General features: G+C 40.9%; 2 protein-coding genes across 5 annotated transcripts in view; one reads left to right on the forward strand and one right to left on the reverse strand.

The window, feature by feature from the left end:
* The window catches only part of ntng2b (netrin g2b), a 66,180-nt gene extending 59,296 nt beyond the window's left edge, over window positions 1-6,884 (forward strand). For all 3 annotated transcript variants that reach the window (XM_047329551.1, XM_047329552.1, XM_035609028.2), the window contains exons 6-8: window positions 670-837; window positions 4,025-4,159; window positions 5,252-6,884. In XM_047329551.1, coding sequence (XP_047185507.1) covers window positions 670-837; window positions 4,025-4,159; window positions 5,252-5,475 — 527 coding nt within the window. In that variant the 3' untranslated portion in view covers window positions 5,476-6,884. The remainder of the gene's footprint in view (window positions 1-669; window positions 838-4,024; window positions 4,160-5,251) is intronic.
* The window catches only part of rapgef1b (Rap guanine nucleotide exchange factor (GEF) 1b), a 205,835-nt gene extending 189,879 nt beyond the window's left edge, over window positions 1-15,956 (reverse strand). The window contains exons 1-2 of one of the 2 annotated variants that reach the window (XM_047329548.1): window positions 15,827-15,956; window positions 15,605-15,725 (exon numbers count right to left, since the gene is read on the reverse strand). In XM_047329548.1, coding sequence (XP_047185504.1) covers window positions 15,605-15,725; window positions 15,827-15,893 — 188 coding nt within the window. In that variant the 5' untranslated portion in view covers window positions 15,894-15,956. The remainder of the gene's footprint in view (window positions 1-15,604; window positions 15,726-15,826) is intronic. The other variant, XM_047329549.1, reaches the window with a different exon arrangement.
* Between the last annotated feature and the right edge of the window lie 11,419 nt (window positions 15,957-27,375).

The raw sequence follows: 27,375 nt of genomic DNA on the forward strand, positions 1-27,375 counted from the left end.
TTACAAACGGTGAGAGGAGAAGAGGGAATCAGGTTAATCAGGGTACGAGTGAGCCATGTGGCGTCTGAAATGTGAAAAAACTCTTACTGTACTGCTGTACTGTACATCACTCACCTCACACTCCCTCGGTTAGGATTGTGGTATACGAGCTATACTCATCCGCTCACGGAATTCATTTCCCAGACAAAATGAACATGCTCACACGTCTGCACACATGCATAAACAAGCATGTCCGCCCGCCCGCCCGCCCGCCTGCACACGCACACACACACACACACACACACACACACACAGGATAGTGGAATTCCCATCAGTAATCAGTGCAGCACAGCGAAGCAGACTCAGCAAACCTGTGAGTGTAGTAATGGAGAAGGAGTGGTCCTGTCTATATTGAACCAATATAGAGTCCGAAAGACGAGTCATAAAACCCACTCGGAGCCATTCATTTGTCTGCTGACAGGTAAAACTAAAACTTTCAGACATATCTATAAGTGCAGTCATTTATCATTTCTTACTGTCGGTAATATAAATCCTACGAGAGTGTAACAGCTTGAAGAAAATGCTTTCCCCTTCCAGTTCTTTTCAACACTTTAGGTTTGAAACTGATATAAAAATTGTCTAACTGTCCTCCCCAAAGAAAAGAGTTGATATCTGTCTCTTCTGTTTCAGACTGCGAGTGCTACGGCCACTCCAACCGCTGCAGCTACATCGACTACCTGAACATCGTCACGTGCGTCAGCTGCAAGCACAACACCAGGGGCCAGAACTGCCAACACTGCAGACTGGGATACTTCCGCAACGCCTCTGCTGAACTGGATGATGAGAGCGTCTGCGTCGGTCAGTCCACAGGGACACATGCGAGTGTGTGTGTGTGGGGGGGGGTGGGGGTGACGGCGGGCGTGTCGGGATAAATGTTAAGAGTGGGGACGAGTGTGTGTGATTGACGGATGAAGCAGCTGCTTGTTACCATCTTTAAAATCCAAACACACTCTCAGATGTTTGTTTTTTGTTGTTTATTACAAATGATCACATCCAGGTTGTCAAGTCAATATATGGAATAGGAAAAAAACTGACAATAATTCCCATGATGTTATCAAAACCCTAATGAAAAAAAATTTAATTAAGGCTTGATGTTTTACTGTTACACCCTTAAAATTATTATAAAAAAACTATAAATATAAAGAAAACCGAAAAAAAACAAATATCATAATATTACAACTTTGAGGCAGCGAGGAGCAATGGCCAAGTCAGCACCTACGTGGGCAGGTGCACAACGCGCATACACTCTGAATGTTACACACTCACAGATGGTCTGCTCCTTCACTTTCACTTTGAGCACAGCAGATCTGTTTCCTTTGCAGATACGCCTCCTTTCTTCCTGCCTGCAAGTTCACCTGGCTTCTACAGGGGAAATGGGAGATGGCACTCTGATTTGGTTAATTACTTGTGGCGGCTAAAATGCACCCGTGATTAATTAAGTCACAGAGAAGAACCCTTTTGAACCATGCGCCTGGTGCTGCGAACCTTATTCAGACCATGCGGTTACACTGTTAAAATGGAGCCCTCTGGCTTTTCGACCACACTGCATAAGCTTTCTCGAGTGTTTAGGGTCACTGCCCCATTGTCTTTGTACTAGATTTACTACTGTTTGTGGTTAAAGCTAAAAGTTAACATGTCAAAAAACTCTGACACTAAATTTCCACTCTGGTGGGGTACAGAGCCTAAACAAAGTTCGCACTGTTGATAAATACTCTATATGTATATTGATACTCCTTGTATTCAGTATTTGCATATACTCCTTACTAGAGCCCGACTGATATATTAGCCTTTCACAGACATATCGGTATCGGCCCAATATGTTTAGAGCCCGACCGATATTATAAGGTAAAATAAATGTTTATTTTTTTATTAAATCAAATTCTATTTATTTGGTTGTATTTGTAAAATTTTTTCAATTTATAGATATTTATGATAAAGTCTATGGTTTAACTAAAATATCAAGCCTCAATTACATTTCTGTCATAAAGTCTGATAACGACATCTTAGGAATCATTGACAGATAATACAAAAAAAATAAAATGTGTGTATATATATATATATATATATATATATATATATATATATATATATACAGTACCAGTCAAAAGTTTGGAAACGCTTTCTTATTCACGTGAATGGGAAAGCGTGTCCAAACTTTTGACTGGTAATTTATATATATATATCTATATATAAATATATAGATATATAGATATATAGATAAAGACATACATATAGCTAGATAGATAAAGACATACGTATAGATAGATAGCTAGATAAAGACATATATATAGATAGATAGATAAAGACATACGTATAGATAGATAGCTAGATAGATATATCAGCCGATGTATCGTATCGGGAATCTTGTACTCCCTAATATCGATTTCGGCATCAGCCCCTAATAATCTATGTCGGTCAGGCTCTACTCCGTACACTCAGCGCCTTATCAAGGTCACATCCTTGTAAGAGTTCATTCTTTTCCAATCACTGCGGAGCGAAACTCTGGTGTTGATTTGGATCCATGTGTGGATGAGCTGCAGGGGGTTTGAGGGTAAACTCACCATGGCTGTGGAGCACATGGGGCCGGGCCTCGGAGTCAGCAGAAATAAGGCCCTGTTAGCTCATCTGCCAGCTCACTGGCACACGGCACGGCACCCCCGCGTCTCTAGAGCAAGAACTGATGCACGCTCCAACATTTTCCACACACATTCACAGAGCGTGGCTCCCAGTATCAATGCACACGACACACAAACACACAGATACCAACCGCCTGGCTGTAATTGTGCCCCTTGGTCCGTTTTAATTTTATGAATATTGCATTATAAATTTAAGTTGATTTGATCTTGGATGGAGATGAGCGAGCAGCGTACATCAAGTCATGAGAGGAATTTCAGTTCATCACCAATCAACTGACAAATGCAGTGCAGCAGCTCTGCCATTTTTTTTAACGCTCTGATCTGACCAACTACTACTGATCTGGATACCAGGCAGTTTTCTATAAATATAATATGTATTTGTAATGACAATATTGTGCTGACATCAGAGAGGGAGCCCAAGAGAATTTATGTTTTTTAACTAATCCAAAGAGAAATTCAATATCGTCTTGTGTTAAAGGGTAGAAAGCTTGAGGGGTAAATCTCTGTCACACTGATGCGACATGAATGTCACTACAAAGGAAGACTTTCAGTCTAACAGCAATATGTTCAATATTTTACTGAGGTTAGTTGTGAGGGAGATTTAAGTTTGAGTTATTTGATTGGCCATTTGAATAATAACAGAATTGAATTTAAAGCATTATTTAATTTGAAGAAAAAGACCCCAATGATCTGTACAAACTCATTCCATCTTCAGTGTACATTTTAGTCCCGACAGCATTACATTCATGACAAAATATGTGATACATCTATTAGAGCCTGACGAATATGGATGGCCGATGCCGATATCGATATTAGGGAGTACAAGATTTCCAATACCGTTAATGATTCCCAAGATGCTGTTATCGAACCTATATGACAACGAAATGAAATTGAGGCTTGATATTTTAAGTTTAATCATAAATAACTATAAATAGATAAAAGAAAACACAAATTCAACTAAACAAATAGAACTTGAATTAAGAAAATAAACTAATTTTTTTGTGAAAAAAATCTACACCGTTTATTCTGTAAAATAAAAGATTTCATATAGTTAAATATAAGCGCTGATAAAGATATGTCAGTGAAAGTCTCATAAAGGCCGATATTATCAGCCGACCGATGTATCAGTAGGGCCCTAATCTTTATTACGCTAATACTGTACATCTGTGGAGGAAACTCCACCTCACATGCACCACTGTAGCTCTGAAGCCCCTCAACATCACAGACTGTATTCAGCTGTAGTCTGAATACAAATGGCTTCAATTTTTTATTTTATTTTTAAGAAAACAACAATGCAAAAAAAACGGTAGGAATGTCTAAAATGAGGCCCTCACTTTTTCTCCCCTAAGAGTGTAACTGTAACCAGATGGGTTCAGTCCATGACCGGTGCAACAGCACAGGCTTCTGCCAGTGCAAAGATGGAGCCACGGGGGCCAAGTGTGACGACTGTCTGCCGGGCTACTACTGGAAACAAGGCTGTTACTGTGAGTATGAGGATTCAGGTTTCTTTTTTTAATCTTTTGAGGGGTTTATGTCTACAAAAGAAATCCCAGGTTTAAGAAATGTTGTGGCCCTCCAGGTATTACATCCGCCCGATGCTTCCTTTACCCCGGAGGGAATAGATCATGTAGCTCATTAGCAGCATCACCTGCTCCTATAATGGATGACCCTGTCGCGCCTTAACCCCATTACATGGAATCGCCTTCCTCCACCATCTACCATGCAGTCAGGGGCCTCAGTCTCAAATAGACCCTCCTCACCCACACACACATTAAATCTCCAAAGGCATCCCTACTTTTCATTGTGGATTTATTTACTATAAATATGGGACACATTGTAGTATAAAGTAGCACAGTTGTATGTTTCAGCTTTGACATCTTACTCCAAATACGACAATTCAGCAGAGCCAATTATTTGTGTTATCTCATGTAATTATTTCTTGTCATGGAAGCCTGATCCTCTATTTTCCCTCAGAACATTTTTAGGTCAAGTATCTTGCGCAGTCCAACTACCTCTGTGCTTTTCCTAATGCCTTTTATAGCATTTTAATGATGCTATTTGTTCCTCCAATCATTACTTAACACATCACATGTGCAGTGTGGTTTTTTTCGAGACAATGATTCTGACATGACCCTCAGAAGGTGCAGGCTGGAGAAAAACAGACAGAGAAAAGGGTTGCGGGAAAAAAAGGCAGGTGTTACCTGTTGTTGTCCCTGAGGCAAAGACTGGAGAATTTATCATGTCTCTTTCCTTCCTTCTGCTTTCTTTTCTACTTTGTTCTTTCTGCCCTGGATTCCTCTCGTGCCCCCGTACGTCTGTTTCCCCTCGTGCTTTTTCCAACATTCCCCCTCCTCGCCTGTCTTTCACTTTGCCATACATTTTCCTTTCGTCTTTTTGCTCTTTGCTCCACCCCCCCCCCCCCCCCCCCCCCACCCATATCCCTTTACCACCTGTCACCGTGCTGCTCCCTCTAAATTCCCAACGCCTCTCTCGTTCTCCTTACCTCTGCACTTGCCTCTTTCACACTACTTCCCCCACTGCTGCCGCTCTCTGTCTGCCTTCATCTCCGCTCGCAGCTAACGTCTGCGACGAAGAGATGCTCCTGTGCCAGAACGGAGGAACGTGCAACCAGAACCAGAAGTGCATCTGTCCTCCTGAGTTTAAGGGGGTACTGTGCCAACAGTCCAGCTGCGAGGCGGGCAAAGACTGCAACGCTGCCTCTTCGCTGCAACTCTCTACGGCCAACCTGCTGCTCTGCACTCTGCTAGCCCACCTGCTGGCAATGTTAACCCCCCACTGAGCCAAGAAACCCCCCCCCCAGACCAAGGAGTGTATGTATATGTGTGTGTCCGTGAGGCGAAGGGGAGACCCAGAGTAGGTAGGGCCGTCTCAGTCATGGACCCGATGAACACACACTACAGCACTCGCAAAAGAGCACACACTCATGCAACACTTTCAAACACACACAACACACACACACACACACACACACATACACCTCACAGGACTGTTATGCTAGCGAGTGTGTGCTGAGGTGTGAGAAGAAGGACAAACAGAAAAAAAGAGGAGTGACCTCAGAGAAAAGAGATGCAGAGAAATGGGGGAAATAATCATACCAACCACTGTTCCCTTTATTCCTGAGCTGAAGCAACGTGCATCAAACCAAAAAGCATAAAAACAAAACACTTCAATCACCACTGTTTCACTTCAAAGGGAATGGCTGTTGTAACCACAAGGACCTTTTTCTTTTCTGTTTTAATCTCTTTTTTTCTTGGTTGAGTTAGGAATGTCACCTCTGTCAGTCTGACGGCCAGTGTGTGTGTGTGTGTGTGCGTGCGTGTGTGTGGTCGGACTCGGTGAGAGGACGAGACACGCCGACACGACGGACGGGTCGGGAGGCGGGGTGTGCGTTCGATCCTGCTGCTCAGGCCTACATAGTATATCAGCCAGGTTTCATTTCTTCTCAACGGATGAGACTTGATTTTACATTTATTCTCCTTCTGCTGCATTTTTATTTTTATTTTTCAAAAAAAATTATATCGTCAGTCATTGTATTCTAATGTGCCCACTTACAGTCGCTGAGATTGTACATATTATATAATATCCAGGGGGGTTACCAATTATAAGAAATTTAGTCACTATTATGGTTGTTATAGGAATGAGTGATTGTTGCCACACTTAGCGAGATTTAATCTTCACACAGTATTCAGGAAGCAGAATTTAAGAGAATTTAACTTACCAGAAGTCTAAAAGAGAGAAGAGATATCAACCACGTATCAATATTATATGACATTATTTGACTATTTTTTTGTAGAAATTATTTTTGTTCGGAGTTACAATAAATTATAAAAAAAATGTACATCTATTCCAAATGAGCATTTTATTACACTGAGTGTAAACCAGTAAATATGACTGTTATTTGCCTTCTTGCTTGTACTTTTTTTCCCATTCAATCAAGTGTCCGCGGTGTCATGCTGTTAACTTTGTTTTTTTCCCAGCGCTGTGAAAAAAAAAGAGCCATCAAACGAGATGAGACGAGAAAGTCATCACTCCGAGTCCAGCGTTTGATCTATTTCAGTCACTTTGGACATGGTGTTGAATGCTCATTATCACAAATGGATTATTCCAACTTGGAATCCAACAGCCTGTCTGACAATCACAAAGAACTGCTTTACTGTCCAGAGAATATAAATTGTTTTACTCTGATAACAGTTGCAAAGAGCTTTTATATGTGGAAAAATGTCACTTGCAGATGCACCACGAGTAACTTGGGTTGATTTAAAAATAATTTCCCGCAAAAGAAAGAGTGGAAATACACCGATTTAACAACGGCCCCAGGAGATAACTCCGAGCGACTGATCCCGAGGTCAGATTCTCTCTTTATCGCTCCTCAAGATCGCTGATATTTATAAAGCTGGTCCAGATATATTGTATTGAGAATGTCCTTCAAGGTTTCTAGCTTTCCTTCTTTTCTTTATTTTAAAGCAAAACCACAACATAATTTTACTAAGACATGTTCTAGTGCTGAGTCTGCCCAGGAACACGGTGGAAAGAAAACACGAATGCTGCATTACATCAGGATACAGTTTACATCAAAGATAAAAGGGAGACTAAGCCTCTGAGAAATGACAAGACAAGGATTCTGGTATTACTCTTCTCCATTAGCTATTCTGTGTGTAGGGCTCATCCCCCCGAGCCCGCATGGTGTCAAGAACTGACACGAGGGAGGGAATAGTTTATTAATGCAGATCCCTGAGAAATGACATAAAGGAAACATTCCATTGTGGAGTACAGGTAGTGCTTGTAACCAGGAGAAAATGTATTACAGTTTACTGTAATGCATTCATGAATAATGTCTGCAATATGACGTTTACAAGGTGTATGTTGTTGACCATGGAAAAACAACATTCAGTTCAGATCAATGTAAAACTCATCGCGTGAAATATGAGAGAAGTTCATGGACCATTTACATCTTCTACCTTCAAAAAATAGAAACTCTAAAATCTTATGAAGAAGGATTTGGGGGGGAAATTACGCTTATTCACTTTCTTACTAAACGTTTGATGAGAGGATTGACAACACATTCACGCTTGTACGGTACATATGAAGCTATGAAAAGGAAGACAATTATGTCGGCTTTGCAGAAAGACTGGAAACAGTCAAGTCAAATAAGTCTAATAATAACCACCACCTATCAGGACCTCTAGAGCTCAGTAATTAATTCATACCTCGTTGGTTTAATCTTTACACACACAGAAATGGTATTACATCAACATGTGGTCTGATGGGGGAGGAGTTGCCTGCAAAACAGTTACTTGGCAAAGAGGCAGATGACGTGACCAAGGCTTTTTTCCTAGAATCCTAAAAAGTGGAACCTTTACTTTAAGAAAACAGCTAAATAGTTCTTGTTGTTTTCTTAAAATTAAGAGTTAAGAGCAACACAACATAAATTTTATTAATTTCATTAACACTAATGATCTTAAAAAAATCACTTTGAATCTAATATTCTCATACACTTTTTCTAATTTCTGCTGTATTCGGTTTTCCGTGTTCCATTGAAACTTCTATCGTGTTTTCCAATTGCAGCATTTCTGTGTTGTTTTATTTATCTGTGGAAGATTCTTTGAAAAAGCTACAGGATGATCACCAGTGGGATATCACACCTACAATCTATCAAATTCAACTCTTTGTGAACTTAAGACATTTTTTCTTTTTAGTTGCCTCATGGTACAAAATAATGCATCTTGATATTTAACAAAATATACCATTGACATATTGTTAATCGGCATGAAACAGGTGTGGAGATGAGATCAAAATGAAGGCAGAGTATGAATATGGGTGTTGTGCAACCCATGAATACACATGTAATAATGTAGTAATAAATGCTGAGCACTCGTGTCCTAATTACTAAATAGCTAATGGGTCGGAACATCAACATGTTGATGGATGTCGCCGCCGGTGTGATCCCAGCGCAGTGATGTTGTCTCCAGTTCTCAACGTCACTGTTGATTATAGTAATAAATGAATATTCAGATCAACCTACCTAATGAAATTAAAATGGAGCGACGCTGTGCTTTCCTGCTCAGAGAGGAACCCGGACATACATCAAAAATGAATGAGAGTAAACTATGAATAACACAAAGCTCCTCTTTTTTTATATCGCCTCTGAACAGTTGAATATTGCGTGTTAAAGAAGCTGTAAATCATCTTTAAATTCATGTTTTTTTTTCTTTTATATCTTTTATTAGAGTGAGTGGGAGTTTAAGTACATTTGAGGAATATACTTCGAGTCAACACAGGCGTGTTTATTAAAATATAGAGATGGAGAGCAGGAAAAAGTGCAGCTGATATAGAAGCACATCCTGCCACAGCCATGGCATGAACATAACACTTATCATCTGATCTCATAAAGTGACTTATGATGGAAGGCTGCAGCACCTGCCAACGCCGGAGTCGGCGTTTGTGGAAGAGATTAAGAGAATAAGTTTGTCCTCCTGCATGTGACTCAGAATTTGGTGAAAAATGTCTCTATTTGTCCCTGTCATCCTGGTTCTGTTTCCTCAGCTGTAACCACGGCCTCCTGTTTGGATTATTTTTGGCTGTGGATTTCACATGGGTCCTCGAGGCTTCCTCGACTGATTGCCCCGAGATTTTCTTTTCAGACATCCTTTGTTTTGGGGATACGCGAGCCGGTTACTTACACATCTCCTGTACATGACCTGATTTCTTCAAGGGTTGTGTGTGCCTTGTTTCTCTGGGGCTTCACTGGAACTGATCTCATGGTTCATTATCTTTTGTAAAAAGTTTAACGGTACAACGAACCTTTGCGAGACACATTCCCAGCGATGAAAAGGTTTGCTGCGCCAGCGCATGTGGTTGTACTTTGTGTCTTAAATGATCAAGGGTGTGTTTTGTGCGGAACAAAAGAGGTGCATATGTTGATATTGCATCCTTAAAATAATAGCACCACTGACTTCAGACCAGTTTTTTTTGTTGGTCAGGGCAATCACTTTGCAATGCACCTGACCCCACCTCCAAAGACTACGCAAGCTCTCAGTCTTACGCCTGTTTTGTTAATCTGATAAACATCAGGTTTCCATCAAATTCTTGAGAAATGGTAATGCCGACAAAGTCTGGCCAGGGGTCTAAAATATTGCCAGAAATATTTCACAGTATTTCAGGATAGGCCCCTTCAGTTATGCAGTCAACAGGTGAACATCATAACTCCACACTGGACAGGAAAATGACAAGTGCGTCGGTCATAAACTAGCAAAGAAATTTGTGCCACGCTTGCCGCCATTTTGTCCCAGGTGTAAGGGCCCACAATGATAGGTCTCATTTTACAAGGCACCTGGTTTATGAAGCTTTGTTAAAAATATTTTTGGGGCAATATGAAGAAATTCTTGTAGAAAAAGAGTTAAGCACATAACAAAGCACAGAAAGGCTTTCATGCTAAAATGCATTTATGGTGCATAGTACATGCAGAAAATATTTTGGATCTTCTTCCGGGTGCCATCACTCATCTACAGTTCACATCTTCATTCTATAGTCAACATCACGATTATCAATGAGAATAAACATCATTACTGACAGATGAGAAATATTCTCGAGGCACCTTCATACAGTGAGAAGACTGCTTCTTTTGAGAGCATCCTTATATGTCAGTGATGCAGGCAAACATTACATTGTGAAACACGAATGGCACTCAGTAGACCACACACCTCTGTTAAGGCCCAACAGTCCCCTTATGAAACCGTATTTAAATCCACAAGATGTGGATTTTTATTTGGATCTGCATCAATTCACATTCGCTCGATGATATCAGTCCCCGAAATATGCAAGATTTTTTTCCATCAAGATCCATTATTCACTGTGAAAGTGGTGAAAATGTCAAAAAACGCCCCCTAAATCTCGCTGGCGGAGGTAATGATGACGTCAGTATTTACACAGTATGTGGTTCCAAGTCTCTAAAATATCCGTCTGTGACAGAGATCTTTTCAAAACCCTCCACAATGGCTGGTTAGTGGTAATAGTGCTGCGACTGCTGCGCTGCGTAAAGGCTGTGTGACAACCCTGTGCAGCTGCTCCACTGACATCTGACTGCGGTTCAACTCCACTGCCCTTTGAAAAGTCAAAACAACCGAAGGAGGAGAGAGAGGAGGAGGAGCGAGATGATGGATTTTGTGCCGAGCACAGAGCAGAACATTCAGTGTCTATAGTCAAACGTCAAACTAAATACACTTAAATTGAAAAATGCTGAAGGCTTTTAAGTATAAGTATACTTTACTTCAAAAATAATCTTTTAAAAACTTATTTTCTACAACAACCTAAAAATAAATTAAAGATTAAAAGGCCTATCAATGTCGTGACAAACATACAATATATTATGTATATACATTGTATTTTAATCTTATGGATATACCCATGCTGCCATATTTCCATTTGTTGTTTCAAAATGGGCATTTGGGCTGGCTGGATGTTTTCTCTCCAGTTTTTTGAAATTCATTTCATAATAACTATCCAGACACACTGATCTTTCTGGTGAATAAGCTTCTTCATGCAAATCAATACTAACGACAGCGAAGAGATGTTTTTGTGCATATGAAATAGATTCATTTGAGGTAGATTGTGCAAAGATGTGGATACTGAAAAACCTCATTCTGTTGGCCATCGCTCTAGAGAAAATCCTTTTGATAGTCAATTGAGTTTCTTAAGAGCAGTTACATGTTTACTCTTTTCCATATTCAGCAGAAGGAACAAATTTAAACCAACTTAAAACAAATATCCGGCATCCCACTTGTTTGTTTTAAATCGCAAACAAGTCGGGTGCAGAGATTTGGTTCTGTACATGAAGTAACTGAAATTATGTCTGCAAGTTTCAAACCCCACCTGTCACCACCAGAGTGGTGCGGCAGCAGGGTTGAACCTGTGAAAATCACTGAATAAAAGTGCATTAATTTGATGAATAATTCATGCTTCACCAGGCACAATCGTGTCCAACATCAACTGGTGTGCACACATCGCTTTTCCCTGAGCCAACACTCCAATGAACAAACACAGATCTGAACGGAGGCAATCCTCTCAAGGATGTGAACCAATATTAATTACAAAAATGGAAACTAAAAATACATTGGGATTGAATTAAATGCACAGAATGCAACCGTGACTGGAGTCAGCAGAGAGGAGTCCCACTCGCCTCCGCGTAAACTGGTCGAGCTCCTATCAATCATCTTGACGAGGCGTCTACCTGAGGCATCTGGCCCGAGGCAGGGCTAGAAGAAATCTGTAAAGACACCCAGAAGCGTCGCCAGACGTGGAGAAGTGCTGCACAGGCACAAGCCCGCAGCACACACTACCCCTGAAGAGCACGTTTAAATCCATAAGTCAGAATCTTCATCATGAATGCAAATGACTTTCAGGTGGGGATGACATTGATCTAGTGACTGTATAAATAGTTTCATTAGATAAAAAAAAACTGAGGATAGCTCAAAATAAGTGTCACGACAAGAAAACCAACCAACACAAAAATTGTACGAATCAGGAGAAATTAACAAAGAGCCACCGTGTCACAGAAACTACAACAGAGAATCAAGGAGCACCGCGGAGAAGGACGGTGACGGTTCAGTGTGTCGTCTGTAGATGAAGGCACAACTCTTAACAAACAGCAGGTGCAGACAGATGGAGAGAGAGAGAGACACTCTCTGAATCCAAGAACTGTTTTCAAAGAAATGAAAAATAGAAAAACTCATAAATTGGTGAGTAGAGGAAGGCAGAAGTGGGTCAGGCTTTTTTTTTTTTTTTTTAAAGAAAGACACAAACCTACCCCGCTAGCTGTTTTGTTATTTCAATTAATGCAATCTTATCGGAACATGCTGTTTATGCCAGCTCTGCTTCACCCACATTAATGCCTTATAATGGTACGTCTGCTTGGACCATGTGACCCTCAGTGTGCAGTTCATTATATAGAGAGAACTATAGTGATTATAGTGAGAGAACAGCAGGAACATTACTGTAAGATTCACAGCAAGCGGGTGGGCGTGTCGATGACTGTAAACGAAAACACTGCTTTCTGCAACGGAGTTATTGTCATATCCTGCCTCCTGCTGCTCTACCCAGATGCCACAAAATGTGAAGGAAATCTCTGTGCTGCTGCATTCGTCATGTGTTCACGGCAAGCCTCGGAAAATGCCCGCACCCAATTTTACAGACAAGCAATACAGACGAATACCCTCTCTCTCACACACAGATCATTTAGTGGTTGCTGAAATTGCTGGTTCTGTTTTTTGGGTATTTCCCCCTGTTGCTGTAATTAATTTCACTGTAATTTCAGTAAACTATCACAGGCAAACGGACCCAGTGGAACGTGTCTCTAAGAAACAACTTCCAAAGGACCAATTCCACCTTGAATGCTTCTTAGGTCCATTTATGCTCAGCACATCACCCCATCAGTGACCAGCATTTCCATCAAATCGTTTTTCACCAGCGTCAATGTTCTACACACAATCAGATCGAGTACAGTAAATCAGTCCATTTGAATTTCTTTCACCATCCTTGTTTGACAACTGCTATCGATGCATCCCGTGAGCTCATTATCTTCATTGTTTCCTGAAAGCTAAATTTCATGAAGAGAGATTCTCATCCAATATTCACAGTGGCCTTCTGAATGGCAGATTACAGTGTGCGACAGTTCACATCTGCTCTGATCCACTCCACTATATAATGTACACTGTTACACCTTGTCGTCACGTAGCGCCGGAGCCTTCAAAGTGACAGTTATGTTGAGAAGTCGGTTGGTCGTTTTTGGAATAAGCGATCGGGGAGTGCTTACAGTATGACGGGCCACAGTTTGGCTGTCTTCCACTGCCTTTGCCTTGTTTCTGACATTGTCCTTTGCCACCGCATGCACTTCTGAAGCATCAGGATGCCATATTTCAAACATGTTGGCATGTGTCTGAGCAGCGGCTGCCACTGTGAAGTTTGTGACCCTCAAAACGCTTGTGCGTCATGCCCCCCAATAAATGAAATCTTTCTAAAATCACCAAGTTGTCAGGCTCAGCGTAGCAGTGAGGCTGACATCAGAGCGCCACATGGCAGTTGTTAAAACTCAGGGCTGGGATAGGGCAGTTCCTGAAGAAGTGCAGCTGAATGGATGATGCCTGACTAGATTCCATGGAGCTCAGGAACGCGACTTGGAACAATTTTTAAACATTTGTTGGTAGAAACATCTGCAATTTTTTTTTGTGATATGCTATGATAAAGTCTCAGTCAAATTTCCTTGCATTTTCTAAAACTTCTGTCACAGGCAGTGTTCGTGTGCCGTGAGAGGGATAGGTTTTTTTCCGTTTCACTTGATGTTTTGGTAAAGTCTGCAATGCTTTTAAAGCACGTCAGTATGCTTTCAGGCAGAAAATTAAATTTGTTTTAGAGTAGTGCCTTTAACGTCTAATGTGCCTGGAAATGTCTCCACGCCGAACTTCACAGACATAAATTGCTAAGTGTCTATGAAGACAATATCTGAAAATTATGTTTTTGCATTTGAATACAACAGCAGAGTATACATTATTCAATGATTTATTTTTGTGAGGTCTTAATTAAATCAGAGTAGCATTTCTGTCTACAGTTAGTCCACAGAACTCAAAACAGATTGCAGATATTCACTTATCAGCGGCAACATTAAAACCACCGACAGGTGAAGTGACAACAATTATCTCCTAATAATGCAATGTTCTGCTGGGAAACGCCAGGTCCTAGAATTCAGCACCCAACCAAACTTTGTTGCAGACCAGACGCGAAGCCGTACCCCCCACTGGCAGAAGCCTCACCCAGCAGGACAATGTGCCCCGGAAGTTAAATCTTGAAGTGACCCGGAAGTATTTGATCAACAGCCATGGTAAGAGCTGTTTGGATTCTCTAAATGCATAGGAAAGGAGCTTCAATGCTTCCTTTCCTATCTCCTTTAGCATAGGGTAAGGTAAGGAGATATAGACGCCCCACAATTCAATGCGGCAGCAATATTTAACGAGGCGCGCCATGTACGAACGTAAACGATTAAATCCGAAGTAGAAGAGTATGAATATGACCCAGAAGAGACGCACATCATCATGTAAGTTACAGTTACAAATGAGAGACATGAAAGTTATCTTTCCACACCGCAAGAAACAGCAGAAATAGTAATCACACAGAAATGTAAGCATCGCCAGCTGATGAGTCAGACCTTTTCTGACCTTCTAAAGATTGATCTACAGATTTATGAATATTGGAAATAATCATCAGTAGCAGCCCGACTTCTACACCACATCATGTGACTTTCAAACCAAAACAAAATGCACATATTGATAAATGACTGAAGCATTTCTTATCCCTCCGTATGTTCTTATGAATCTTCTAAGCATAGACAGATACTGCAAAGCTTACACTCTGGTGGAGGCACGGATCAGTATTTCATGATAGAAAAAAGGCGACTAAAGAGATACTCAAAGAATACTTAGAGCATGCACAGATTAGAAGTTTACGTTCATGTCAAAAGGCATCAGTGCATGTATTAATAAGTACATGACTTACACACTCTCATCTGTATCTTCAGCCTACTGTACAGAAAACAGAAGCTCCAGCTCATCCTCACTAGTTAGTGATGAAGCTGCACCTCTTAGGTGCAGACTGGGATAGAGAAATTCTCATAAACAAGTGCAATACTGTCACGATCAGAGACAACCAACAGGTGAGTGAACGACAAATTTAAGAAATTAAACTGGAAATTATTCGCCGCCTCAGCAGGCCCTGTCCCCATTGACAGCAACGTGGACAGCAGCAATGACACAGCAGCCATCCTCGGAGGAATGATGACGTGATACACCACAACACAACAGGTACTTAGGTCCACACGGCCACGGTGGGACATGTGACCATAAGGAAACTGACAGGTGCCTCACCTCATCATATCCATGCAGTGCACCGTCCCACGTCTCACTTTGTGATGTGATGCTTTTATGTTTGCAGACAGAAGTTCCTCGGCTCTCCCTTCCATCCCTGCTCGACTTGATCTGGTCTGGTCTGGCAACACACATGGCGGTGACAGGTAAACAAGCGAGCGCTTGGTTGTTTTACTCAACTTCTTTTGCTCAGTGTCAATGCTGCTTGTTGTTGAGGCTCACCACAGAGTTTCTTCTTCCGACCACAGCGGCCCGTGACCTCTTTACTGTCGGAGCAGCACGGTAACATCTGTAGCTGCTGACGCCAGGCGGCTGCTACTCTTCATCAAAAGTTTGGTGGTTGCACCTGGCGACTGCCCCAGTGGACTTCCGGAGTGCAGTACCACATTTGACCACACCGGCTGGAGACATCAACGGCCGCCACAACCCAGAGGGGCGCTGTTACACTCGTTTGAAGAAACTCAACGAGAACCGGTGAAGAATTGTACGCAACAACGAAATATATCAAGTTAAACACATTCAACAGTAAAAGAAGCTTCATTGGGACGTGAGAAACTCAGACTATATAACATTTCTTTAACAGTAGGTTAAAAAAAATATGGTTTTCAAAGGACATGGAAAGAGAGGACAAGGAGGCTGTACTAACAAAATGTACTAAAACATTTGATATTTCATTGTTATCATTTCACTATTATTGCAGGTACAGCTACAATAATTAATCCTGCTTTATCTTCACCTGAAGCTCTTTGGAGACACAGTAACCACACGGCAGCAAGGAACAAGTTGAGTTTAGTGTTGTGAGGCTCACATTGGCACTTTGCTTGTGCTACATTATATTAATAGATTGTTTAATTGATATTGTTTTGTCTTTACAGGGCCCATGCTGGATTCAATCTGTGAACTCTTCTTTTATTTTCCTTTCTTTGAAAGAAATACATGCATCTTATTACTATGATGACAAAAATAGCTATTTTGAATAGTGTTGAAGATTTTCAGACAAAGCACCACTTTGTTTCATTTCAGGGGGTTACGAATGGTTGCCTCTAATGTACAAGTCAGTTGTTTGTGATTTGCACTCTTCAGACATTAAACTTCATTAAAAAAAATGTGTCAACTGTCACTTGTGTTTGGCCAATGCAGGGTAGAAGACAAAATACTACATTGTGTTGTAAAGTGCGCCGGGCCAGCACTCGGGGATGTGGTACACTTTATAAATATATGTAAATTTACAGAAAACAAATGTATAAATAGTAAAATAAAAGTATGTGTAGAAAGTAGGTGAGCAAGAAAATCCTCCAAATTTCACATGTAGATATCAGTGTTTGTGGGGAAAGTTGGACGTGCATATTTTTACATATTCATCGTTGATACATCTGGTGAGGGTTTTTTTGGCAATGATATGCCAAAACCAGGGGGGCTGGGAGGTGCAGGGGGCATTCATCTTTAGCCATTAAGTACACCAGGGACCTGGCCATCATTCCTCACAGTCGTGGAAAACAGTCCACATACCTCCAGATGGCTTTGTCTGAAAACAAATTTGGGTAGTAGTAGTACAGACGAGTAGTACCGTCACAATGAGAGACTGAAAAAAAAATGAAGGGATACCATGAAAATATATTACATCCTTTGTATGACATTTGACCGAATACATGGGAGCATAAAATCCAGAGTTTGTGTAAAATGACAGTTATTTATTTCGAGCAGCAGGGAGAAATTCACAAACCCACCTCTCTGACTTCAGCCTGTCCAACAAGCGCTGATTAAAAAAATGAGATCTGAGAGAGACGCACCACTCCGCAATATGGAGGTCAAGAGAATTTGGAGCAAGAAATAGTCTATAAAAAAAGAAGAAGAAATCAGGCACAAAAGAATACTTGGCAACTAAGTGACACGAGGGAAGGAAGCTGAGCTCACCAACAAAGAGGCATTGACATTTATGAAATGCGCAACTCTGCCGAGTAAACATCATCTCCAGCAGAGACATACTTGTAGTTTAAGTCACCTCAAGACTGAATGTTTTGCTTAGAAGGCAGCACAGCTCAGACTCTGACAAAACAAACTGACAAAAAGAACTGAAACACAACCTCCTTCTTTTGGGTGGGGAAAAAAAGTGAAAAGCAATTCACATAGTCACTGAATATACAGTATTTATAGTGTGTGTGTCCTGAAGACACCTTCTGCAGCTGTCTGTTTGTCTGTCCGTGTCACCACAATAACATCACAACTGTGCAAGAAACTTTACTTCAACGCCACACTTTCAAAATTAGATCAAAATGAAGATGGCTGTGTTCCAACCATGACGACCCCAACACAAGATGACCTCTCGTTACGCTGTGATTTTGTCGTGTAGTCGTCAGTGCTCCATTTTTTGGGGGGATACGAGTTACAATATTTAGCAGCTCCACAGCAGACTCAGATTCGCCTGCAGAAAATATTAAACTGTTCCTCATCTATAATATCTTGAAGTTCTGGGGATTGTCTTTCTTCTTCAGATTTCAAAAAAGCCCTCCCCCAGTTTGCTCTGTTTTTGTACACTTTGTTTAAAAAAAAAAGTATATTTCCACTTCTTTTGAGGTCTCTGCTCGTGTGTGTGTGTCTCTCCCAAACACTCCCTCTCACAGCTATCCCATTCCAGCACGTTCTTCAAGGATGGCGGAGCACTGTGTCAGCTTCTGTCACATGTCTGAACGTTCAAGTGAAGGCTTCAGTTATGTATTTACTGTGTACTGATGGAAAAAAAGGGAAGATTTTTTTTTAAAAAGGGAAACAATTGTTGTGTACGTTTCCCAAAAAAGGTATCTTTTTCCATAAACGCTCGGGTGCAGTTACTACAATGTTACTGTGAGCGGATCACTAACCACAATTTAAATTCTTGGGGACACCAAAGCCCCATGGGTTCATTCTATATCAGCGGGTTGTAAATAATTTAATCATCTACATATCTATTTAGGAATTTGCACCACTTAAGCATATATCAAATATCAACAAAGATGGGTCCTAATATAATCTCTATATATATTAATATATATATTAATATATATACTTTATAATGATGATTTCTTATTTCAACCTGAGGCAGATTCATATTATCGGTTGGTTTGGGTGTTAGGGGAAATAATGAAGCTGCCATGAATGTGGGGACCAATAGGGCCCCAGAAATTAATTTTTGCCAAGGGGACCCCCAGCAGGTCAATTTTCCATGATTCAATCATCCTCACTTTTATTTACACATGCAGTCATATATTTGGTTTTTTGGCGGTCACATCGCTATTACACCCTTTGACTGGCAAAGGCAGACATCTAAAGTCTGTCAGGACAAAGAACAGCGGGGGCTTTCAAATTTCTGATTGATTCAAGAACTTTTCCATGTTGCTAACGAGACGGCAGGCCTCGGGGAGATCAGCGATAAACCTCCTTTGGACATAACGTCTGGCTTTAATGAGATCTGCCAAAAGCACTTTATCACAAGAAAGAGATGGAGATGGAGTCAATAAGGTCAATTTAGAAAGAGCAAGAAAGTGAGACTGTTCAGCGTCTCCCTGCAGACCCAGAGAACAGGAACTCAGAAGTAGCGCCGCAGAGTGCAATTATCTGTTGCACCGAAGGTGATGGGCATCCATACGTTTTCCCACAGGTCTGGATATTTATACCAACTCCTAAGAAAATGGGCATGGTTCAAACATCTAGGTGATCATTTTTGATCATCAGGATATGAAGAAATACCAATATGTTGCAATTTTTGGTTTCATCCATAGCCCCCAAAAAATAAAAATTCCTCCTTCTTTTACAAAAGCGCAAAAATGGAAAAAGAAGATATTCAGGTATATGAAGAACTCTGCCAGATACCCAAAGAGTGCATATTTGTACAGAGGAGGACCTGATGGAGGTGTCTGGTCAGCATGTCTGAAGTGAAAGCAGAGGAAAAACAAGTGTTTCTTGTGTAACGTGTGTGTCCTGCCAGCAGGCAGCCTATGGGGCGCCTAAAGGTACCATCTGTGACCAGGTCTGCCATGCCATCATACCTTGTACCTCTGCCACTGGTGATGAGGACATGCTGGAGGCACACATGACTTCTTGCTTTCACAGCCGGACAGGAGCCGTCAGGAAGCGGCGTCATTTGTTTTTCAATCTTCAACTTAGTTCGGTTTGAAATCAGCAGGAAGTAAGACACAGCATCTCTAAGAAGATCCTGTCTCCTTACCACAGTTTGTGCGAGGCCAGACACAAACACATCTCAGGCCTTAATGTGCTCAAATCTAATTTTTATTGATCGTCTCTCATGTAACTCTGTTCGAGACACCAGACAACTGTTTCCACAAATTTAAAGGAGCTGCCCTTCATCACCGGCTTGTGTGATGTACTGTTGCCTTTGTTGCTGTTGTTTCTATGTTTTTTTGAGTCTGCCACCAGGCCAGGGGTATTGATGCGGCAGCACCAGGAGGTTCCCAGAGGACATGGAGCTAAAGCTCTGCCAAATGTTATTGGATCTGCAATGCAGTGTGAAAAATGCAAGACCTATATTAATACCAAACTAACTATTGCCATCGTAATTTGTGTCATTTAATAATTCAACCTTATGAGGACCAAAAAAAAAAGGAACCTGGAGATAGATATTTCATTTTCAATGTATGACTATTTTGTTTGATACAGCGACTGATCTATCAGAGATCTGTCAAGAACAAGTGTAGGAACGGTGACCTGATACTGTGCATGCTGGCTCATGCTGGCACATCTAAACTCCTTACTGTAAATGATGACAGATAAATGACAGATGGCACAACTCGGTAGTCTACAACTTTGTGTCACAGTTGCGTTTCAAAGCTTGTTCACATGCATTATCAGACACCAAGAAAGGGTTTGAAATAATCTGAATCCCTAACTCACTTGGACATTTGGTCAATCCTTGAAGCCGAAATAACTTTTAGGCTTAAACTTGTCATTATGATGTTAAAACTGATTGCAGAGTGTAATGGCGATAGAAAAACGACACCATCTGTAAGCCTTGCTTTCACCATGATATTCTCTTGGCCTCCGGGCCAAGTTCTCGCTTTCGGTTTCCGCAGAAATGACTCGATTTACGGCAACGGAACTGCGTCACCCACTGCGTAGCCAAAACAAGGAAGAGAATAGCGTTCTCCCGGTGTCTATCCCCTGGGATGGAAAAGGCAGACTGTGGAACAGCCAAATTGACAAAATCAACTCAATCTGACAAGAGAAAAAGGATCCCATTGACGGAGGAAGAAAAGCAGAGAGAGAAAACAAGAGTGAACCTATTCACTGGAGGGATATTCACACCGTGGAGGGAGCTCAGGTTCAAAAACTTCTTTCTACTAGATCAGTAAGTAGCGCAACAGTATTTATGAATACTACCAGATGTTTAACCTGAGGTTATTTGTTCAAATTGGTATTTTTATGGTTGTTTTCTGCTTTGCACAGTAGCCAGGCTGCTAACGCTGTCGCTAGTTAAACCAGAAAAAGTGGTGTAGACAACTTCCTCGGGAGCTCTGAGGAAAAGTACGTGCGTCCTCACCAGAATCTTGTTGTAACGTAATGTCATCTTGTTACTGCAGCATCTTTACGACAGTTACCAAACAGTAATACCATATGGAACCAAATGTATAAACAGCTGTTGACATAATGATTGAAATGTCTGATTGAAAGTTTTATTCTCTGTGAAGTTTGGACTATAGTTATGTTTTCCCAGTGCTTGAGAAAATCATTTTTCAGTTAAGTTCTGTTTCAGCTTGTTGCCTTGTGTTGAGCCTTGGATTCAACCTCAAACAAGGGAATTCAATAAGTGCGTGTTGATACAGCAGATGCTTTATTATGAACTAAGAAAAGACGAGACCATGAGAATGAATTTACTGCTTTAATTATTGTCTGGAAAGGATTAATGGCTGGCCTACTATCGGTCAAATATCTCGCTACACAACCTGCGGAGCTTTATGACTTTTATGTGAGTCAGGGAACATAAAAAAATGGGGAGAAAAATAAAATAAATGTTGCAGCAGTGAAGGGCGCCAGTTTGGGCAAATATTCATGATGCTGTCAGAAAGCTCAGGAAATCAGAAAAGCATGTGGCCTAAGCTCCCTGCAGCTCTCCGAAGGATCACTGCTGTCCATCACCGCACACTTGGTGACACGTTCCATCAGTTCAATACAAAGCGCGACAAGGAGCTCCTCAGGAATAACTTAGTGTTTAACTGCAGTATTCAGAAGCACTGCATTAAACGACAGGGAAAAATAAACTTCATGAAAACTGTGTCCCACTACACAAGACACATACTCAAGCTACATTGTATTGCATCGTATTGTGCCTGAATGAAAAGGCTTCAGGAGAAGCGTAGTGGCTTTGTCGAGAACACAGAGTATCTGGAAGCGGCCAGAGTTCGACACCTGAACCGCGAATCAAGCAACAACGGATAAGGTGAGCGGGATCCAAGGAGCCGTGTCCTCGAACAACAGCGTTCCCCGGCTGCCCACGGGACATTTTTCTGGAGAGACGAGAGTCGGTGCCTGCACTTCACAGATCGGGACTGTGTGGGAGAGTGGCCAGATGGCAGGAGACATCAGCCTGGAGTCAGTGGAAGCGCGTGACGCAGACGACTGTGGTTTGATCAGATGAACACTGACGACTACGGCCATAACACAAACTGGTGTCTTTAGGGAAACATTCGATTTGTTAGCAGGTTGGCTTGCAAGGATGTTATGAACCGTGAACTAAGAGAACCTCAGAGAACCACGTGTTGAGTTCAGGGGAACTTCAGGGTCTGTTCACATTTCACCAACAGTAGTCATTTCATTCATTGTCAATATGATTTTTTTTCTCTGTCCCACTTAATCAATAATTATTCACTCAAGTATTATTACAAATCATTATCATTACTTTATTTGCCTATATTGTTATGCAGTTATTAGATAATAGTTATTTCATTTTTTTCTTTATTGTAAAGCACTTTGAATTGCCACTGTGTATTAATTGTGCTATATAAATAATATAACTGAGTTGAGTATTTTTATTGTGTTGCTGTTTTTCTTTTTCTTTTTTTTGAAAAGACGGTGTTGTTTGGTGTTGTTGGTGTTGTGTTCCTTTGCAACATTGTCTGTGGCAAAGAAAAAAAGAAGTCTGTGGTAAAGAAATATATATATATATATATATAAATGATTAACCAGAGCAAATTTAACATACACTGCTATATAAAGAAATGTATAAAATGCAAACTGATTTGTCAAGTCAGGTGATCCGCATTCATCAAGATGCAGGAGACGACTGGACTCCAACAACAATAAAACACACTTCACTCCCTATCACTATCATTTCACCATGAAAAAAAGCAAACCACATGTTTGATTGAATTAACAAAGTCACGTCAGATTGATACTTTATTTGATACTTTGAAACGTGATTATCCAAAGGTGTGAATTAATATTTTTTTGTATTCTTTCCTGCCAGAAAGGTTGGGAGTCACTGGCCTAAATGTTGTATCTGGCCCTGCTTTCACGTTTGAGTGGAGATTGTGTGATTGCTTCTGTCTCATTTGTGTGTTTCTGATCAAATTTCACATTCGAGCTCCCAAAAGAAAGATCGTTTGATTAGGCGAATGTGAAGTGTTTCATTTGCTCACATCATTAGCCATTTTTTTTGTTCACAGCTCACCCTATTAGAGAATATAAAGGGTCCAAATATCATTGCTATTTTTATCTCACATGAGTCTGTTTTAACCTCACTCAGGAGTATTATACCAGATCCTTTAACCAGACAATAAGAAGTAGCTAGACCAGGAAACATCCACATCCCTACTAAGATGGAGCAGATGTAGGAGCAGGTGACAACACACATGAACATTAGGGAGGATTACAAACTATCCATTCCGACTGGCAGGATTAGGAAGAAGAGGAACAGCAGCAGCTCCTGGCTGTGATCCTGAGCCTCATCTCCTGCTGCTGCTGCGGGAGAGTCCCTGTTGGTTTAAATGGTAACCAAAGTTATTACAATATAATACACCGTGAGGGGAACATTAATGTCTGAACCAAACTTCGTGACACACCACACATTTCAACCTCGTGGTGGCACGTGAGGAAAAGTCACGGATCACTGAGGTCAATAGGGGTCACCCTCACAGGAACATACAGTAAGAGTCTGTTCAAACTTTGTTGAGATATATATTACACACTCTGTGTGTGTGTGTGTGTGTGTGTGTGTGTGTGTGTGTGTGTGTGTGTGTGTGTGTGTGTGCGTGCGTGCATGTGTGCGTGCGTGTGTGCGTGTTTGGGAGTTTTCGAGTCTCCATTTATATTTATTGAGGGATTTAGATCCTTCTGCAGCGTGACTTTAATAATTCCAAGTGTGATCCTCGACCTGATAAAGGATAGCCGGTGCAGGAAATGGGGAGGTGGGCGTTATTATGAGAAGAGGCAAAAGCACAGCTATAAAGAAAAAAAAAATCAACGCAAACACAGAGATAGAGCCACTCCAGGCACATTTTTTATGAACATTGGTCTCCACAGCATTTGATATAGCTCATATTTTCACCTTCAACGGAAATTCAGTCATCTCAATTCAATCATGCACTAAATAATGTAAGTCATGTGGTATTTACAGTCAATCTAGTCCTCGTGAAACTCTGCTACTCTGATCTACTCTTAAGGAATGTGATGTTATATTTCAGTAACACCTTATGTCTGCCACTCGTGGCAGGAGTTATTCACAAGACACTGGCCGTCGCTCCGCGCGAGACAGCCACTGGCTGCTGCTGAAGTAACCAGACAAAAGGTCTGGTCGTGAAAAGTAAAAGGCATCGTTGGAAAGAGGTGAGAGAAAGCTGTGAGACATAGGTGGAGAAATAAAAGGTTGGGTTGGGAAGGAGTGTGACAACCTAGGGCTGTGTGTGGTTGTGAAGAACGGGACACGGGAAAGGGACAGGGAGGGAAAAACCTGAAAACGAGAAAATGAGGTGGAACAGGAAAAAAAGGAAGGACAGCGAGTGCATCGGCCAGTGGACAGTTCTCTACGGGTTCTATATAAGTCAACATTCACGGTGACAGTAAAGACAATATCTTCAATCCGTAAGAGTTTCATCAAATCAAATCATGTTTCCTGGTCGGAAATTTTCACTGTTGGCACGTGTACAGAATTAAATCAGTTCATGTTCGCAATTATTATTGACTGACTTGTTACCAGTAACAACCATACAATTGTTACATGAGTGTTTGGCTGCACTGTAAGCAGATACACCAGCTTTCTCTTCTGAAATATTTCCGACAAAGTGGTTGCTTATTGGATGTTTTAATGAACCGAAAGTATGAGAGTGAAATGTATAAACAGCTGTTGACATAATGATTGAAATGTCTTTACTTTACTGAAAGTACTCAAAGGGAAGTTTAAGTGGTGACTGATTTTTTTTTTTAAAAAGAGACGCTTTCAACCACATCTCACGGTCATCTTCAGCAAAAGGGGTTCGCTCAACTATCATGGAAATCAACAGGTTTTACATTTTGGTTCTGGTTCCAAGGCTCACAAGTGTAAAACCATTGCCAAAAACTCCATTTCAGTTTAATGCAGTTGGAGCTTAGTCAGATATGAATCTTAAAAAATGAAATAAAACCATGTCTCTAAAACTGGGCTGGAGAAATTCAAACACCAAAATGAATTCATAATTAAATCAATTTAAACCAATTAAATATTCTTACAACAACAATCAAATCAATACGACAGTGTGGAGGGAGATGCTCAAAGTCGTGATGCTGGAGAGAACTTTCCCCTGAACCTGCAGCTCCCCCTCCGCGAGGTTGCTTCACTCTCATCACTGTCTTTGTTTGGAGCCGCAGCAGGCAGCTGCCATCGAGGAGTTTGCGACAAACTGGTGGTGTTAGTGAAGCCAGATCCAGATTTCCCCCTGGACTTGGTAGAGGCCAGAAACTGAGCTAAAAGGCAAGTAAATACAGGATCTACATGCATCGGACGGCGAGGAGAACGACTCCGAATGAATGCTAATGCTGCTCTGTGTCCGCTGCTGCTTGTGTAAATATGCAACGGATTCCTCACAACTTTGCTGTATCAACTTTAGAATGTGTCTGTGTTTCTTAAACAGCCCCTTTCTACTGCCCCCAAGAGGTAAACCCTGTTTCCGCAGTTAAAGTGTGCAGTCGTGGATAGATTTCAGCTGAGGAGTCCAACTGGTGTTTCTTTGGACTGACGCCACTCAGATGTGAAAGTCACTCCTAAATCAGGTGGTAGTTACAGATCCCCTTCGAAGCCGTATGAGCCACCGCGGCAGATTTTTACAAATATTGGATGCAATATTGTTTTTTCTTCTGCAGTATCAACATTTTTGAAACATGAGCTGCATCTCATGTAGAAATAGAACCACATGTTCACCTGCTGGCCTCCGACCAGGACCTGACTGAGACCCTCGCTACCATTTTCCTCACTGTTCTCTCTGTGAATAAATAAAGACTAAGACTACTGGAGGTTAGAGGCCAGGGATATTATTTAAAAAACAAAATAAAGCAAGAATAAAAAATCGCACCTATCAAAAGCGTTTGAAACATCTTGAAAGCCTACCACCAGTTTGCCTCATGTGCAATATAACTACTACATGACTATGAGACAACTGATTAGATGCATTCATGGACTGGTGTTCTTAGTGTAAGATTACACTTAAGGTTATCTTAGAAACCTTTCAGAAATGTCAGGGGAAAATATCACAACTGGGTAATACAATAAGGTTCCAACACAACACATATATACAAACAAAAGTGTGATCACAATGAATCAACATTTGTCCTTGACATTGCAGTTTCGTCCTTGAACCAACCCCTGATACAAGGGACCTACTGTACCTACTACAGAACACTTCAGCTCAGTGTGTGTCGCCCCCAAGTGGAGAAACTGTGAAAAACTAAATAACGAGAGACCAAAGTCAAGTGCAGACGTTAAAAAGCCTTTGGCATTTACCTGAAATTTATATTACAGTTAAAGTGACTATCATTTTTCATTATTATCTATAAATCATAGGTTTATGAAACCTGGTTCCATTCTGTAGTGGAATTAAAACACATTTAGCCACACAAGTTAACTTTACTCCACCACGTTTGAGAAAGATATATTACACTTTTTACTCCGCCACAATTATCTAAGAGCTTTAGTTGCTATACTCCACCAACAAAGAGAAAAACATGATGCATTTGATGATTAAAAAAAGTCCTTATTATCATTAATTACCTACAACTTCATTTTCTGAACACACAACACATTCACAAAAATCAACCGGTGCAAAGGAGTTTCTGGCCAATATTCAATGCCAAGGTTTGTTTAAAGAGTTACGTTCTCATAATTCTGGTGCAGCAATTCTCATTTACAAAAAACAATAGATTCGCAAAACAGTTCATTCGTCAACTTGGACAAATTGTTCTTGTGCGGTTGAGAGCGGATGTATTAGTAAATCTGAAAGAAAATAAATCAATTTGGAATTTGGACAAATGAATAAAGGTTCACCTTCATGAACCTCAAATTTTTTTTTTAAAGAAAATAAGGAGGGCGGTGACATCTCGGTACTGTATTTCATTCAGGTGAATGTAAAATTGATTGATTGTTCGCACTATAATTTGAAAAACGAGAAGGAATTTGCTCCGGTTTTCCTTAAAAGTCAAATGAACTCCTCTGACGTGTTGAACTTGAAGCTTCTCACCTCAACAAATAATTGAAGTTGCCCTGGGGGGAGATGAGAAGGACGTTGTCATCCATCCATCATCCACACAGATCTTTTTTC

This window comes from Scophthalmus maximus, chromosome 20 (genome assembly GCF_022379125.1).
Source record: "Scophthalmus maximus strain ysfricsl-2021 chromosome 20, ASM2237912v1, whole genome shotgun sequence".
In the NCBI taxonomy this organism is placed as follows: domain Eukaryota; kingdom Metazoa; phylum Chordata; class Actinopteri; order Pleuronectiformes; family Scophthalmidae; genus Scophthalmus; species Scophthalmus maximus.